We start from the raw sequence: 16,993 nt of genomic DNA on the forward strand, positions 1-16,993 counted from the left end.
CAAAAACTACAGTTCCTTTTAATTTTATTACAAAAAACAGGCTTTTCAGAATTAACAGTACAACAACTTATCTACTCAGAATGAACAAAAAAAGGGAACAGAGAGGAGGACAAGTGCGAGGGAGACAGTGTGTGTATGTGTGTGCCTGCGTGCATTTACAAACCCCATTAAAAAAAAAAAACAAAGGAAAAAAAAAAATTCAGAAAATGTATCTGCCCCCCTCAAAAAAGACAAGTGTTTCATCTTATTACCACAATTGAACAAACATGAAGGGAAAGTGAAATGTAGACACAGAGGAGGAGAGACGATCGGGGGGAAATCAAAAGTTTCTCAGTTTTTATATAAAACTCTTGGCAGAGGATATGTCAAGTCTTTTCTTTAATTATCCATTAATTAAGAAACTCATCTTTTTGTAACAGAAAATAAACAATGCTTACAATAAAAACCCATTTAAACAAACATGCGCACACATGCACACACACACACACACACACACACAAACATGAAACCCTGATGGATGGATGGAGATGGGAGGTGGAGACAAAAGAGAATGAGGAAGGAATGAGGAGGGGGAAAAAAGCTAATGAATGAAGTGTGTGTGTGTGTGTGTGTGTGTGTGTGTGTGTGTGTGTGTGTGTGTGTGTGTGTGTGTGTGTGTGTGAGTGAGAGAGTCCTGCTGGTTCTTTCTTACCATTTCAACATGACACTTCACTGACCAACACAAAAATAAAGGGCTTCTACGACTATATACACATTGTGTGTGTCTGGGCCCATGTGTGTTGTGTGTGAAGTGCATGAGTCAAAAGAGCCGGTTGGGGTAGAAGGAAGGGTCAGCTAGGTTTGGCAGTGTGTGTGTGTGTTTGTATATGTATGTGTGTGAGAGACATTTAGGACCGTCGCTTCTTCTTGCTGCTGGGCGGCGGGGCTGATGGCCGGACCTTTCGCTTCTTGTTGGTGGAGGCGGAGGCGGAGGTGTCCTCGTCCTCGTAGTGGCTCTCTCTGTCAGCTAGGAGGGCGAGAAGGGCAGAAATAAGCATGTTTTTTTTTTTTACAATAAACTAAATTCACAGTTGTGGTTAAGGAGATCAAATTTAAAATTAGGTTTCTGAATCAAGTTTATGTTTTGTTAAACATAATATTGTCTCAGACGTTTCTGCTTTGCTTATTCAAATGACCAACAACATTCTGTACAAATTTAAGGCTTTCTGGAGGACAATAATAAGATGAGGTTAAGGGCCTGTTCCAATAACCACACTTGCACTATTTGCAAGTACTCAAGTGCCTTCTTGTCTAATGCATTTCCCATTAATTGCCACAGTGGCCAAGTGCTCGTTAAGACTGCAAGCATGTGGAGGTTTATCAGAGTCCATTGGGACAGTCTTTATTAATAACGACATCCTGTCACTCACTCAAATACAATACATGGCACAATCCAACTCAGATGATTTGTTGGAACAAATAAGTCGGACCAAACATACAATATTACAGTTACAATCAGATGACTATTAAAAAAAAAAAATTAATACTTTTGGTTGTTTGTTTTTTTTTGTTGTTTTTTTTTTTAAAAACACACCAAGGAGCTGAGGAGAAATAAAATTTATAAATTAGTTAAATCAAGTTGTCTAGAAGCACGTGGGTCTACTGTACATAAGAGACGCAACATGATATTTCTAATGGTTTGTTTGATAAATCTTTTAAAGACGGAATATATTTTTCAAAGTCTTTGATAAAAAGGACATGATACCTAATATTTGTCTTGACGGTTTCAGATGTGTGATATTCTCATCAGTCCCATTAAGAAGTAGTGTTTGGAAATATTAATAATATTTATACTGAATCAAACTTAAACTTCTTCATGTCCGGTGAATACGTCGGTCCTAAAACCAGCCTGTCGACAAATTACTGCCCACAACAGGACTGGTGTGGCGCAGTAAACCATGGTGAATTGTGTGATAAACTTAAATCTGAATACAGCTTCGAAGCAGTTGTAGAAGTGCACATCAAGTTCAGCTTAAGCGTACTGTGTGTGTGTTAGTATTTTTCAGAGTGCTCGTCAGGCCGTCAAACTGCATACGAGATCCCCCTCCTCACAAAGCGTTCGTTGTCAGAATTGGTTTTTTTTGCTGTTGTAACTTTCGAAAACCAACAATCCTGACTGGCCACATGGGTGAAGGTTTAAACTTAAGCTCTAACTTTTTTTTTTTTTTTATTCTTCACACAACTACTTTCACTTTTCACGTGCAACACTATGAATGCCTTCGCGGAAAGGTTGTCTGCAAGTGTGCACCATTATCGCCACTTGTCAGATTGAGTCTCGCCCCTCTCTATGATGGTGGGCTTTTCGCCCTGCTTGATTCTGGCCATTCAGGGCAGCTATAAAACACTTTTGTCAACAGATACATAGTTTCTTGTCCTTAAGGCTGTTAAATTACATTGTTTATGTTCAGAAGACGACAGAACTTACACATCGAAGTCATTACGGCTGAAATCTGAATTTCATTCACATGGTATTTCTATACCATGTGAATGAAATGTTGACGTTGTTGTTGACGTTAACACAGAAAAGTTAAGTTGCAGTGATATTTAAACATTACAACTTCCAGACATGGCGGATTATAAGATAAATACATTTTCTGAAATAAAATGCCTTCCTGTCTGCAGGCAACTTTAGTTCTGTGTGAGTAGTGTTTAAGACTTCTGCATGTGCACCGGCTCCAGATACAAACCTTTCCTGGCTTCTTCCTCCAGCTCATCCCAGTCTTTACCGCTCTCCTCCTCGCTGCCAACTGACGCGCTGTAATCTACAAAACACAGCACACAAGAGACAGTAAAAACTGCGTGAATGTATGTGAGTGAGATGAGCTGGGCAAATACTTTATAAAAGTTAAATTATATTTCCATTTGAATGAAAATATGTCACTATGAACTGTAAATCCATCTCAGAGTACAACGGTTTCAGCAAAAATCTAGGAATTATTAATTCACCCTTTTTGGTGTCGCATAACAAAGAAAAATCTTGTGACAAATCGTACCAGAGTCCTCCGTCTCCGAATCATAGTCCTCATCACTGTCTTCCTCCTCCTCCTCCTCTTCATCTGCAGAGGGGTTGAATGTTTCATCCTCCATTTCTGACTCTGAATCTTCCTCTGCACCACTTCCCTGAGACAAAAACAAGGCACAGCAAGAGAGATATAATCACAAACAAAAAAATTGCAAATACTTAATACGAGTACAAATTTGTTGTTTGAAAAAATTGAAAAGAAATGAATGGAATACATTTCTTTAGCAAGAACAGCAGCAATAGAAAAACTGATACGCACCATTACTTTCTGCATAAAAAAAATCAATAATTACCAGAAAATTTGTGCCATTTCTTTCCACACCAGAAACCTGTCGATTTTTTGGTCCACTGTGCTGAACGTACCTCGCTCTCTGGGTCCAAGAAAGACCAGCCTCCCTGCTCGAAGAAGCCCTCGGGATCGTCGACGATGGTCTTCATGATCTTGGTCCAGTTCAGAGACTGGACTCCCTCTGTGTACTTGATGTCACAAGAGCTGAGAAAGAGACAAAAGATTTTAACACACACAAACACCAGAGCGACCTGGGTGAAACTCTGGCTGTATTCGTAAAGAAGCAGCTGATAATTACACAGCATTTAGCCTTTTAATATAAATAACATATCAACAGTGAGTTTATTGTCTCGATTATAAAAACATTCAGTGTTGATCCCTTACTTGAGCCACTCCTTGATGGGGTCGAGAGAGTTGACGGGCACAGCGTTGATCATGGTGACCTTCTTGTTGTAGTCCTTGTAGACAATGACCACGTCGAAGTTCTTCAGGTGGAACTGCACACGCTCAAAGTGGACCAACTCCACCTCATCCAGAGTCACCACAAATGGTGGCTGCGTTGAGGACAGCAAAGATTTTTTTTAACCAAGAAGACAAAAAAAAAAAGAAAAAAGAAAGACATTTTGTTTGATTTTGTTTAAACCTTAGTGTAATATTTTTTAACCCCACCCCCCAGATGATTTTTCACATTTTTTTGACCAATTTCAACAACTATAACTTAAGCTCCCAGCACAGTTTCCACAACTGGATAAATTAAAAAAAAAAAAAAAAACAAAACAGTTTTTTCTTCAAGATTTCCTTTATCTATACGCTAAAGTTAAACCTTTTGACTTTTTTACAGCACTGTATCTGAACGACTTCCACAAGGTTTTGAAAGCTGACGAGGTGAATTATGTGTATCAATGCCAGGTGATCTCAAAACCAGTTATAACCAACAGTAGTAGTGCAACAGTTAGAGGCTGGCTCGGTGTGCTCACCCATTCAGTGACATTGACAAGGGAACTGGACGTGGGTTGTAGCAGGCAGGTACTCCTGTAGGGGGCGCCCTGGAACCTACAAACAAAAGATGCACAGCCAAAACAATCAGTCCACCTGCTTATAGAGCTTCCACACACTCCATATCAATCATGTCTGTCAAAGCTTAGTCGGATTTACTCACCCCAGGTCTCTGAAGGGCACCTCGAACTCCAGCTCTTCTCTAGTCAGCGTTTCCACCTTCTCAATGAAGTTCTTGAAGGCCGACTTGAGCTTGTGCCTCATTTCCCGCTCCATCTGCTCGGCATACAGGTCGTCTCGGTCGTGCATGTGCTGGTGTTTGCCCAAGTCTGTGGTGATCTCCCCAACCTCCGTGTAGAACTGGACGTCTGTGTGGCGTCTCTTACCGAACATGATGGCGTTCTGGAGGACAAGCGTGACGGACAAAATTAAACTAACAATCTTGAAGTTATACGTGTTCCGTTAACAGTACACTGCTACTCTTGAGACCATTTAGGAAGAACATGGATACATTTGTCCTAATACAAGGTTTCTGCAGGGTTCACCAAGTTCAATTTAAGACTTTAAGATCTTTGTACCACATAGAATACAATTTAATATTGTACATACTGGCACAAAGCATGGAGAGTATGATGAAACAAGTATAGACGATATGGCCTTGATTTTTTAATTAATTAATTAATTTAATAATAATAATATCACGTTTTCAGTATTTCCTAGCAGTATAACAATAATTCCTAATGATATAATTAATCAAATTAACATGACCTGGATAAGCAGCATAAAATGGATGGCTTAACCGACGAACAATGATTAATTCATTCAAGTCCATTTAAGTCTTTGCTAAAATCGCTTGCCCATTATGACAATGAGCTTCCCAGCTAGCAGAAGCAACCGTGTTTACTACAGGTCTGATGGAGACTGAAACTCCACAACAATCCCACTTTTAGTTTATAGATGTTTAACGTCTCCCGACAGCCCACAACCAGACACAAAAACATCTTATAAAGTGACATATTACTGCCTACGGCTGGCAAGAGAAGATATTTAGACTTTTGTAAATTAAATTTAAGACATTTTAATACCCACTAAGGCCTTTTGTCTTTTCTTTTTTAAAGAAAAAATTTATTCACTGCTTTTTAACACTTTGCAAGCCCTGCAGATACCCTGTAATAGTTTCTGGGGAGAAATGTGTATTTTTTTAGAACCACTTTATTAATTCATAGCAGCCGTTTGATAAATGTAAACATACGTTTAAAAAAATAAGAAAGGGGGGGAAAAAAGCAATAGTTTAACATTTTAGTAATTACGCTTAGCTGAAGCTACAGCCTGCAGCCGGTTAGCTTAGATTAGTTTAGCATAAAGACTGGAAACAGGGGGAAACAGCTAGCCTGACTGTGTTCAAAGGTATCAAAGTATGCCTAGCTGTGGTGGGCAGATTTTTTTAATCTTTAAGGCAAAATTCTTTATTTGTTTCCCAGGCAAAGTGACTTCCTGCTGGTTGCCTAGCAACATCACCATGTCGAGACTCCAGGACAGAGCCAGGCTAGCGGTTTCCCCCGTTTCCAGCCTTTATGTTAAGCTAACCAGCTGTAACTTCATATTCAGCACAGAAACATCAGTGGTATCAGTCTTCCCATCTAACTCTCCTCCAGAAAGCAAAAAAGTGTATTTCCCAAAATCTGTGGCAGCGTTGAACCAACAAAAAAAATGCACCTTGAGGTGGAAGTGCAGTACGATGATCATCTCCCCGTCACACGGCTGGAAGATGGCGTGTTTGATGTTGTTGTAAAGAATGTCTACTTTATCGCCGCGGACTGACGTGAAGCGGAACCCTGCACAGGGAGAAGAGAGAGAGTTTTCAATAAAAACGGTATTCAGGTTTAGGCATCACAGTGCACACACTGTTCTAAGTTCTCTAATTTACCAGACTCCCATTTACCTCAATTAGAAATAATTTCTGTTTTCTCACCATTCGTATGTGCCTCCACTGAGCCCTGCATCCTCTTCTGTGCGATGTTGGGTCTGATGTAGAGGTCTTTGAGCTTGGGGTTGCTGCGGTTGAGGTTGATGACCAGTGAGTCTTGCTTGACGATGCCCTCCTTCTCCTTCTCTTCGGCCTCTCGCATCTTGTAGCGTTTCTGTACCTCCTTGATGATGCGGAAAGCATTCTGCAGGTTGGTGGAGGGCACCGACGTGTCGCCAGGAGCTTTCAGGTTGGACGCTCGGTACGTGCTGAGTGGAAAAATGAATTGAATTCAAGGACGTTTAGATGGTACAATTGTGAATAAGAAGTAAAAGGACAAAAACATGCAAACATTCCGATGCCAATAAAGCCCAATTGAATTCAAATACATCTATAAAAAATTAAAAATTTACTTTTGTTGAGACTGAAATTAGTCTGTCTCCATCCACCTGCTTGCCAAGACATCAAATTTGACTCGACAAATTTGGGCATCCTGGACTGGAAATTCAGAAAATATTAATTGATTAAGTTATAGTAGCTAATAGTTACGACTCACATTTCTTTAACAAATGTGGCGTCAGGGTTGGGGAAGATATTTCCCTCTTGTCGTCCCAGAGAGCTGCCGGGGACGTAGAAGTTGATCCTCAGGTAGGTGTAGTCTCCTTCTACCGACATACTGATGTTCTAGACAGGGAAAGGTAAGAAAAGTCAAAAACAAAGACATCAGTCAATATGAAAAGAGTATCGGGGGAATAAACAAACAAAAATAAATAAATTTAAAAAAAAAATAAAAAATTGTTTTAAATCTGCATCAATAAGAAAAAAAACATTTCAACACAAAAGCTGTTAAGACAGTTGAAGATAACCTCAGCGTACCTTGATGGTGGCGATGTGGAACGGTGTGGCGATACCAAAAACGGGCATGACGACAGTCTCGTACTTCTTGTCGATGAAGATCTTCATTTCTCTGATGTCCTTTTCTCTGGGCATCTGAGAGACGTTTTTGTAAGACACGTTTGATTTTCTGGCCCTGAGAGGAAAAGAGAGTTGACTCAATTAATGAACAGAAACTTAATTACATGCGTGAATCCATGACTCCACCGCCTACAGCTGTATTTGGGCATCATTTAAGAAATATTTGGGCTTTTAATCAATATTTCTGTAATTGTAGTCCAATAAAAACAGTCAGCGGGGGTTTAACCAAATTAAGATAATTCAAATGTCATGTGATGTCAACATAAATTACTGTGATCCTTTTTATTCATGTTTGATGTACAAACTTAAAAAGGAAAATTCCACAATTCTACTTCCCCAGACAAACAAACACCACAGAGCTAAACTACAACTAGCCCCCCACCACTCACTTCTGAATCTGCTGCTCTCCTTTCTGCTCTGTCAGACGACGCTTGGCTTCTTCATTCAAATGATTGGCCAACTCCTTCTGGTGGGCCCGCCTCTTCTCCTCCGCCGTCATCTCATTCTGAGTTCGACAACAGACACAACTGAGTGATCACAACGAGACACCCGAGTCCATGATTTTTCTTTTTTTTTTTTTTTACAAAGAATGGAGGGGGGGGGGGACAACATCCATGCAGAATACAGACATGTGTTACACGGCTTTGGATGGTCAGAAAATCAAACCACACAAAAAAACAACTCAAAATAAAAAAGGACAACAACTCCCCCCCCTCCCCATCAGTACATGGATTTTTACAACTGAAGCAGTTCAGCTGATGAGATTTTAGAAAAAAAAAAAAAAACAATGAATACTTACCTTCCCAAGTAGCTGGTAGAGTACAAAAACATTCATACTCTTAGTTATTAACACTCAAGGTGGCAAATTAACACTGATGACCAGTCACATATTTAACCGCACACACACACTCACTCTGGTTCTGTCTGCGAGCAGAGCGGCACTCCGAGCTCCCTTCCCCAGCAGCTCCTCAGCATCGTCTCCTTCCTCCTCCTCATCCTCCTCGTCATCATTCTGAGAAAAACAAGACGCCCCAAAAAATGTTTCAGTACATTTAGGTTAAAAGGAGACAGAACCATGATAAATTTTAATGAGCTAAGGCGACCATGAAAACTGATACTGAAATAGTTGAAACAGAAGTTAATTGCGCTTTTGTTACATTTTACATGAAGAAAATACCTGATAAAGTTAGAGCACAGGATACATCTTTTAAAAACACTTCTGGCTGCGAGCAGATTGCAAGTTCTACCCAGAAAGTTCTGGCAGTGCACCAGCTGCTGTCTATCAGCTGTAGCAGGCTAGTCGGCTTAGCCCAGTTAGTCAAGCTACTGTAGTGTCGCTGCCTCCGAACGGCCAACAGAGCTGGCAGATCCTCCCTGTGACATTTAGATCTACTGTACGGGAGCATTGCGGTTTCCTGGTTAGTTACAGCGAAAATGGACAACAATTAGTGTCAAACTGTATGCCGACATTGTTCAACTGAAGTCGGGTTTGTCTGTGGAAACACTTCAAACATGTCATTTACAACAGAATCACTCAAATGTGTTTATTAGCAGAACGAGACAAAAAACAGAAGGCGAGTCCTTCTCCCCACAGCGATCAGGAAGCTTCTCACTGCAGATTCAGACCGTGCCAAATCAATAACTAATGCTATAGGAGTGTTTATCGCTGTAGATATGCAACCGTATTTGGTTGTACAGAATACAGGATTTCAGCATGTGGTCAAAGTGCTTGAGCTCTGCTACAATGTGTCTTCACGTGTGCATTTTAGTCAGTCAGTCTGTCTGCCCTGTCTCCAATATAAGCCTGCTTCCCTCTGCAGTTGAGGTAAATAAAAGCCCCAGCGACTACTTTCAGAATTTACCATATTTGCCTACAAGATGTAACCCTTTAAATGTGCCATTGAAAGACCCAAGTATTGTGTTGCCAATGTCAACACACTCATTTACCTTGAAAATGTCAATACAAAGAAGTTGGAAAACTGGTATTGAATATGGATCAACAGGCATCACTTAACAATTTGATGTATTCCTAAAACTGTTTAACTGTTTGTTAACATGTGTTTGTGCAATTACTGTTGAAATAGTGAGCAAAGACACCTACCTTCAAGAAGATTCCCACATTTTTTATCTTTTTCTTGACTGGTGTGAGTATTGTGGCTGCCTCTTCCTGTTACAGAAACATTTTAGGTTGGGAAAAATATGTTAGATAAGTAGGTGCTGTGACTTTTTACTGTTGCACTTTTGCAACAGATTGAGAGAGAAAGAGAGATAGATAGATAGATAGATAGATAGATAGATAGATAGATAGATAGATAGATAGATAGATAGATAGATAGATAGATAGATAGATATAAAAAACTACAGTGTCAATCATATCAAGTGATGGAGAATATGCAAAAACGTAAAATAAAAAAAATTGAATAGTTATTTATGCACACGAATTAAGACCCCTAAACAGCTCTTATTAAAAAGGAGGAGTTGCATTCAAGTGTCTTTGAAAGTGCATCTTACCTCATTGATCTGTATCGTGTCACCGATAAACAAGGCGTACTTTTTCTGCTCGTCCTTCTTACCGTCTTTATTCACGAGGTCAGCAAAACCCAAACTGACACTCAACACCATGCCTAGTGGAGACGCACACAAGCTTTTGTTAATTGTGTTATTTTCTATAATACATATATTTATGAGTTGTGATTCTACATTTAAAAAAGCATTTTCAAATTATTTCTTAATGGATTTTGACCCCTTTCAAGAGGTTTGAGTTCTATAAACATTTGCATCTGAATGCACTCAATTTTAAAATTTGACATACAGCTTCATGGTAAAGCAATACTAAATATCACCAGTAACATAACCAAGACAAATTCTCACCTTTTTTCAGTTTGTACTGGTTTTTAGCGTTCAAAACCAACGAGCCTTCTCTGAACTCAATTCCCATTGCAAAGCTACAAAGAACAACAAAAAATTAAGATATGAGACAAGTTTGTAAACTTGTGTACATGTGGAAAAGTGGTATTTGTGTGTATTTACCCAAGGTTTTTGGTCAGCTTTGCTACAAGGTCTGACTTCTCTTTCTTCACGTACTCCAGAACAGCGTTGTAGGCGTCACAGATTTTTACACCTGTGGAGGAGAGAGAAAATGTTCATAAACAGCAACACACACACCCACAAATATGCTTAACATTGCCATTTTTTCCTTTATTCAGCCACAGCTGCCTCGCTGCTAATGGTAACTAACCATTTCTTCTCTTTATTCTAGTCAATTTATTGTTTAGTCGTTCAACAGAACATTAAATCAGTAACAATTCTGATAATTGATTCATCACTTTTTAGTAATTTTTCAAGAAAAGCCAAACATTGCTTCTAAAATGTGAGGATTTGATGCTTTTCTTTGTTGTACATATAGTACAGATAGTATTTGAGCTTTGTACGGTTGTTTGAATAAAACAAGCATTTTGAATACACGTCCTGCAGCTCCCAGAAGTTGCGATGGGCATTTCTCACTAGGATTAATCCAAACTATGAGTCGCTAACATCGCACTTGGTGGCTTTAACAAGTACACAATGCTCCCACACTCCCAGCATGCTCCTGAACCCACCGTGTTTGAGCTGTTTGAGCAGCTCCTCTTCCACTTGCAGCAGGAAGTTGTAGTTATCCTGCATCTCCTGAGGGGGGTCCACCATGAGGGTGCGCACCAGGTTGGAGCAGTATGACTTGTAGCGGATCCCCATGGCACACGTGATGGCACCGAAGTGCATGTGGTTCTTATCGCTGGAACAGAAAAGGAGACGTGTCAGTTAAAATGACAGTCAGGACTTTAAGTCTTTAGTGCTAAGCTAGAGGGTGTAGCTTCATATTTAAAAAACAGACAGATATGACAGCTGTATCGTTCTTCTAATCTCAGTCGTATTTCCCCAAATGTCAAACTTTATCCTATAACAGCAATTGCAATTTTTTTGGTCATGACAAAACTATCGATCCGCATTTATCTTTTCAGAAGAACTTGCAACAAGCTTCCGAGCTGAAACAGTTCTTTTCTCGATTAACCAGTTGGTGGATTTTATTTATTGATTAATGGTTGGAGTAATTTCTAAGCAAAAACACCAAACAGTCCCCAGTTCCACATTCACACCTGTCAAACTTTTTATGCTTTTCTTTGTCTAATACAATAATAAACTGAATATTTTGGGGGTTTTGAACTGTTGATCGGACAAAACAAGAAATTTGAATACGTCACCTTGGTCTTTAGGAGATTGTGACTGGCATTTTTCACTATTTTCTGACATTTAATAGACCAAACAATTAATCGAGAAAATAATCAGCAGATTAATCAATAATAAAGATAATAATTAGTGGCAATCCTATAAAATTTAACTAAATGAGTTAAGTGCAATTTTTCAACACAGGTGCTGAATGTCCTGTTTCTATAAAAACCCCAACAGCTTTCCCCAACCGTGTCTCAGCTAAGGTGAGGTGAGCTACCTGACGACGCTGAACTTGAGGCTGTAGTTCCCTCCGCTCTGGATGATAGGAGGATAACACATCTCCACTGTGGAAGGATCAGCACCGCCCAGGTACTTCTTCTCCTCAATGGCCTTCTCCACCGACTCTGCAAGCTTGCTGTGACGCACTCTCTGTTGGGGAGGGGACGAGATGAGAACAGTTCAACACAAGCTTCTGGATATTTACCTTACAAGGACATTTGGGTCAAAAAACTAAAAAGGAGAGTGTGTAAACTGTTCTGCTGGAGAAAGAACTAGCTCTTATGCCCTTGTGGACTAATTTATTTGAGTCAAGACAAGCATTCCTAAAATTTGGAGTATTTATTTCAAACTTAAGATGTTTTCCCACAAGCTGTGTTTACCACAGCACGGTCGATGTTCCTGTTGACTCTCACCCTTTGCTTCTAAAAAGCTTAGTTATTCAATCATAACAAAAAAAAAAAAAAAAAAAAAAAAAAAAAAAAAAAAAAAAAAAAGCTTGTCAGATATGAAGGTCACAGTTTTAATGATGCATTCACACAATGTCAGCAGAATGGGAAGAACAGGAAAACTTCCCATTATTCCGACTTAGGAGTCTTTGTAGTGATTTATTAACAATTTAAACCAGATGCTTACATGCTTACAGCTTCTTTTAAATTAGCCCAATTAATTTTAGCCAGCGATGACGGCTTTGCAGCAATGTTGCCAAATGTTTGTTAAAACTTGAAGTTTTTTTTCACTAAGTGGGAGATATTGCTGCTGTCAGAAATTCCCAACATCTCCGAGATGGAACTGCAACAAGGAGCCCGACGTAGACTGTTTTTCCAACTTGTAATTACTTCTAAACAATATGACGTAAATGCAGCATAACAGCGATCAAATGACTTTCTGCGGCCATGTAGCAGATGAAATTTTGTTTCAGTTGAGTGTGATCAGAAGTGCGACATTCAGCGGACAGGTCAGTACAACAAAGGCTTTTCTACCATAAAGTTTTTATGGGAAAAAGATTAGAGCCACATACAGAGCCATAAAAATCAGCTATAATTCCAGTACAAACTACCCACATTAGTGCAGTAAATCGGTAGTAAAATCACTTTTACATTACTCCACTTTTCCTTCTCCTCACCTCATCTGCGTCAACAATCTCCATGACGCGCTCCTTAAAGAACTTGGAGTACACTTCGCTGGTGATGGCCGCTGCCTTCTTCATCAGGCCCAGTTCTCCGTCTTCCTTCACTGCCATTGTGTACGCGACCACAGCGCTGATGTCTACCTGCAGGCAGGAAGCAATAGAAAAGGGAGAAGTGTTGAAAATAGAGATACAAGACGCCTACTCTTTATTCCAGTTTACAGGTCTTGAAAGTAACTTCAACTGATTTTCTGGATTACGTCTTACCTTTTCCAATCCATCAGCGGTGATTGTGTCGTTCCAGCTCTTCATGTACTCTCCGGGGAATTTGTCCTTGCTGAAGACTCCCACGGTCTTGCCGTCTTTGCTACCTCGGATCGCCTCGATCATCTTGTCAAAGTTGGCCTTGTTGCTTTCATTCTGAGAGACATGTGACACCAAAGGCAATAAAGAATCTGATTTACTCTGACAAGGGCCTACACATAACGAACAAGATCTCACTACGAGCAGATCAAACTGCCTCCTGGATGTGGTAGTAGCAGGTTTAAAATCATACATGCTATTGTTATTATAGTAAAGTAGTTAATGCTGCTTGCTGAGGCTTTAAGGCTCATATTTTATTCACAATTTACAGTAAATTCAGAGCCTGATTATTTTACTTAAATGATCAATTATTTGAGAGGCTTGAGGGGGAAAAACAGGAGTCTTATATTAAACATCCTGAATCCAACATTACTTGGTGAATTTCAAATGTCTTTTATGACTGAACTTTAGGCAAAATGTTAGCATACCCGTATTTTAAAAATGACATGGTTACAAATAATACAAAGTTTGACAAAGTCATTGAAACTGATTTGTGTGAAGAGAAACAGGAAGCGTCAAATCTGGTTTCTCAAACTCTGATTCCTCTTTCAGACAATCAAACAAATCACACCCTCATATCTATAAATGGAGTGTTGATAATTGTACAAAAGTAGTGTGTATTCTGCCATTACCTCCAAGTCTTTACACAGGTTACCTTTTCTCTGGTGAGCAGGGTGATGGGCGGGACACCGTTGGCGTTTTCGTTGCCTTTAGTTACAGCCACCTGTTTGAGGAAATCCACCTTCTTCTTGCTGGCGAGGAAGATGATTTTGGTGTCACAAAACACCATGATGGTGTCTGTCAACTCGTAGCCAAACAGCCATGTCTGAGGAAAAAGGGGAGAAAAGGGTGATTTGAGAACAAAAACATATTTACAAAACAGATGCAAAGTGAGGAAGTCATCTGTTTAACCCTTAACATGCATATTTTGCTTTAACTAGAGTGAAACTCAACATCAATTTATGGTCATACAGTCGGGTTAATGACACAAGGAAGAAATTAGCATGTCTTCACAGTGCAGGTAAATACAGTGTCGTGACACACTGTTGATTATATAGAGAAAAAGGAGTCCCCACACAGCTTCTACAAAAGGTTTAGTTTAGATAATATAATCATAATGCTTGCAAGATAATTTCCAGTAAATATTGTGCATGGAACATGAGGTGAGTGTGGGAAATTGCCTTTATACAGATCATGCAGCACCTGATTGTTAAGGCCTGTACTCAACATCCTGAGTGATCCCATCATGCTGCTGTGGCTGGGATATGCCCTTACCTGTATGGCTGTGGATTTGGCATACACAATTTCTTCGTCCACTCCGACAGACACCACAATGGCATCAACTTTGCCAAACTCATCTTCTCCTTTCTGAAAAATCGCATAAAGACAAGGCACATAATTTTACGCCATGCATGAAAGAGCATATTACAAGACCAGACTGAGGTGCTCCCACCTCATCCACAGTAATTCTTTAGGGATACTCTGATAGACAAAGGGTGCTAGTGTCAGTTGTTACATGAATAACCCTGTTGAGTGGAGACAGGTAGCTAGTTTTGTTAGCATCACTGAAAAGTTGATATGTAACACTCAGGACAACATCAGCACCTGATGCTGCATCACCTGGCACATAGGGGGGCTGCAAGTCTCACAAAGCTGCTTTAAAGCAATTAAATGCCAGTTATAACGCACATGAAGCATTCTTTAATAGTTAAATGAGAGCCATGTAGCAGACTGCACTTTTGCGTGACTGGGCTGCAATATCAAGGGAAAACTCACCAAACATCAGCATACAACTTCTGAAAATAGAGTTTAAAGCCCTAAAAAGTTGCCACATGGTTACGTAAAGTAATTTGAAACATTTAAGACTCTAGATAAAAAGTAGTTTCTAGAACCTGCAGGCATCCTGCACGTTACCGGGATGCTGATGTTATTCTGATGCTAATTAGCCAGCTAACATTAGCATGTAGCGACCGTTAGAAGTGCAAACTGGCAGTGACGTGTAACACCGTGGCAGATAAATGTCAAGCACATGTGTGTGGTAAATCATGTTTCTGTAATCACCTTAACACTATTTATTCGTCAAATTAGCAGAAGCTGGTTCACTACCCATTTAGCTGCTTGGCTAGTAAGTTAGCTCGGTGGCAAACTTACTAGCTAGCAGGCTAGCTAACGTGGTGAATGAGATAAGTGTGCTAACATGAGTTAGCTAGCCTGTTCGTCTGATACGAGATACTAGGCAAACATCGTCCAAACACAGTTGGAAAAGAGCTTCAGTGCAAATAAAGCTAGTCACATCGTGCAGACAGAGGCCTGTCCCCCGCCTGGTTCTCGGCGCTGGATGCGGGCTGGGAAACATCACCGCTCACGCCGACAACAGAGTCAACTCGCTCGGCAGAAAAACGCGGCTAACTTAGCGGTTGGCATCTTCCAGCAGCCCACTTTCTTCACGTTAAAATTAATTACAGAGGACGCCTGAACTCCAACACACGCTTCGCATCGCCCAATTTTACCTTCCAGTTGCTGTATAATCTTTTGATCCGGCGGTAATACGCTTCCTTGTCCAGGTTTACCGCCATGGCGAGTCCTCCGTTGCAAACTCCAGCTCCCGGCTTCGCTTCTCAGCAGGCCTGAAGAAGAAGAAGATGATGATGATGATGATGATGATGATGATGATGATGATCAGCGTGTCAACTAACAATAACGCACTTTCTTTCCACGCCTGCTGAGATCCACACACCAGTACGAGATGCTGCTGCTGCTTCTCCCCTTATAATTTCACCACAGAGGCCTTTTCCACTGAGGAGTCGTGTAAAAACAAACCACACCACAACCCTAATAAGCAATCACTCGGTTAAAATACGCTTAATTATTAAAATATAATGTCATTTGGCTTTTCGCCACGCACACACCAATCTGTTACAATTAAGTCCTCGGTCCCCCCCCCTCCTCCTTTCCCTCCTCCTTTGCTTCTTTTTCCTCTCCCTCCCCCTCCGACTCTTCACATATCAGCTTTCATAATAAACAAACGTTATTTAAAACCATGATGGCGCCGAACACAACCCTCTTGCTGGATTCTATCAAAAATGTTTTACGAAAAAAAAGAAAAATAAATCTCTAAATGCTTGTTGAATTCCTTTTTTGTTACTTTGTAATTTTATTTGATGATTTGTGGTGCATTTTAATGTAATTTGTAGCGCTGCACTGCGCAGCAGCGCCACCTGTCTTGTATTGACCACGCTGCTTTTTCCCGCCTTGGTGGGCTTTCCCGCCATCGTCATCAAACACTTCTACTGACGTCATTCTCGCGATAGAAACTGCAGAGATGAGATCACCCGTGTGAAACTCCCGTTTTTCTGCCTTTCTGTGAATTAACTTTTGTGTTTTTATCAATAGCCATATTATATAAACATTTTATATTATTTTGGTACTATTTGGCATCCTAGGCAATAATGTACATTTTGATTCTCAACTGTATATTTTTAATCTTGATACATTTCATATTCAAAAATTCTAATTTACACATAAAAACCCTAATTGATTGGTTTTCACAAAGGAGTTCGACATTAAATCGATTCCATTCATTTTTCTTTTTATCCAAAGGCTGTAAAAAAAAATTGAAAAAAAGATTTGTTTAAAATTGTTATATAAACTACTCCCACCTGGCCTTGAGTTGTTGATTTTTCTTCTGTACACTGTATTGTGTACTTTATTCATCTTTATTTCATGGTACAA

General features: G+C 39.9%; 1 protein-coding gene across 3 annotated transcripts; it reads right to left on the reverse strand.

Annotated features, from left to right (window-relative positions):
- Window positions 1-7: 7 nt before the first annotated feature.
- On the reverse strand, window positions 8-16,214 carry supt16h (SPT16 homolog, facilitates chromatin remodeling subunit). 3 transcript variants are annotated; one of them, XM_044183027.1, is made up of 26 exons: window positions 15,999-16,214; window positions 15,772-15,888; window positions 14,537-14,629; window positions 13,917-14,087; window positions 13,166-13,318; window positions 12,896-13,042; window positions 11,771-11,922; window positions 10,887-11,059; window positions 10,318-10,408; window positions 10,159-10,232; window positions 9,799-9,911; window positions 9,389-9,454; window positions 8,201-8,299; window positions 8,087-8,098; window positions 7,677-7,792; window positions 7,189-7,342; window positions 6,869-6,996; window positions 6,319-6,581; window positions 6,063-6,181; window positions 4,510-4,748; window positions 4,328-4,403; window positions 3,735-3,904; window positions 3,425-3,554; window positions 3,033-3,159; window positions 2,727-2,801; window positions 8-1,006 (listed from the first exon to the last, which is right to left on the reverse strand). In XM_044183027.1, the coding sequence occupies exons 2-26, from the start codon at window positions 15,835-15,837 to the stop codon at window positions 888-890; spliced, it is 3,126 nt and encodes a 1,041-aa protein (XP_044038962.1). In that variant the 5' UTR covers window positions 15,838-15,888; window positions 15,999-16,214; the 3' UTR covers window positions 8-887. The 3 variants fall into 3 exon arrangements, with proteins under 3 accessions (XP_044038962.1, XP_044038961.1, XP_044038963.1); XM_044183026.1 differs by having other exon boundaries at window positions 15,968-16,214; XM_044183028.1 differs by lacking the exon at window positions 8,087-8,098 and having other exon boundaries at window positions 15,968-16,213.
- Between the last annotated feature and the right edge of the window lie 779 nt (window positions 16,215-16,993).

The sequence above is a fragment of the Siniperca chuatsi genome, linkage group LG22 (genome assembly GCF_020085105.1).
Source record: "Siniperca chuatsi isolate FFG_IHB_CAS linkage group LG22, ASM2008510v1, whole genome shotgun sequence".
Lineage (NCBI taxonomy): Eukaryota > Metazoa > Chordata > Actinopteri > Centrarchiformes > Sinipercidae > Siniperca > Siniperca chuatsi.

Excerpts from the sequence above, each read along its gene's own strand:
- supt16h (XM_044183027.1), bottom strand. The coding sequence starts at position 15,837 with ATGGCGGTAAACCTGGACAAGGAAGCGTATTACCGCCGGATCAAAAGA. Across the intron at positions 8,300-9,388 it reads ATGTGGGAATCTTCTTGAAG|AATGATGACGAGGAGGATGA; the intron begins GTAGGTGTCTTT and ends TGTTTTTCTCAG. Across the intron at positions 1,007-2,726 it reads GGAGGAAGAAGCCAGGAAAG|CTGACAGAGAGAGCCACTAC; the intron begins GTTTGTATCTGG and ends TCGCCCTCCTAG.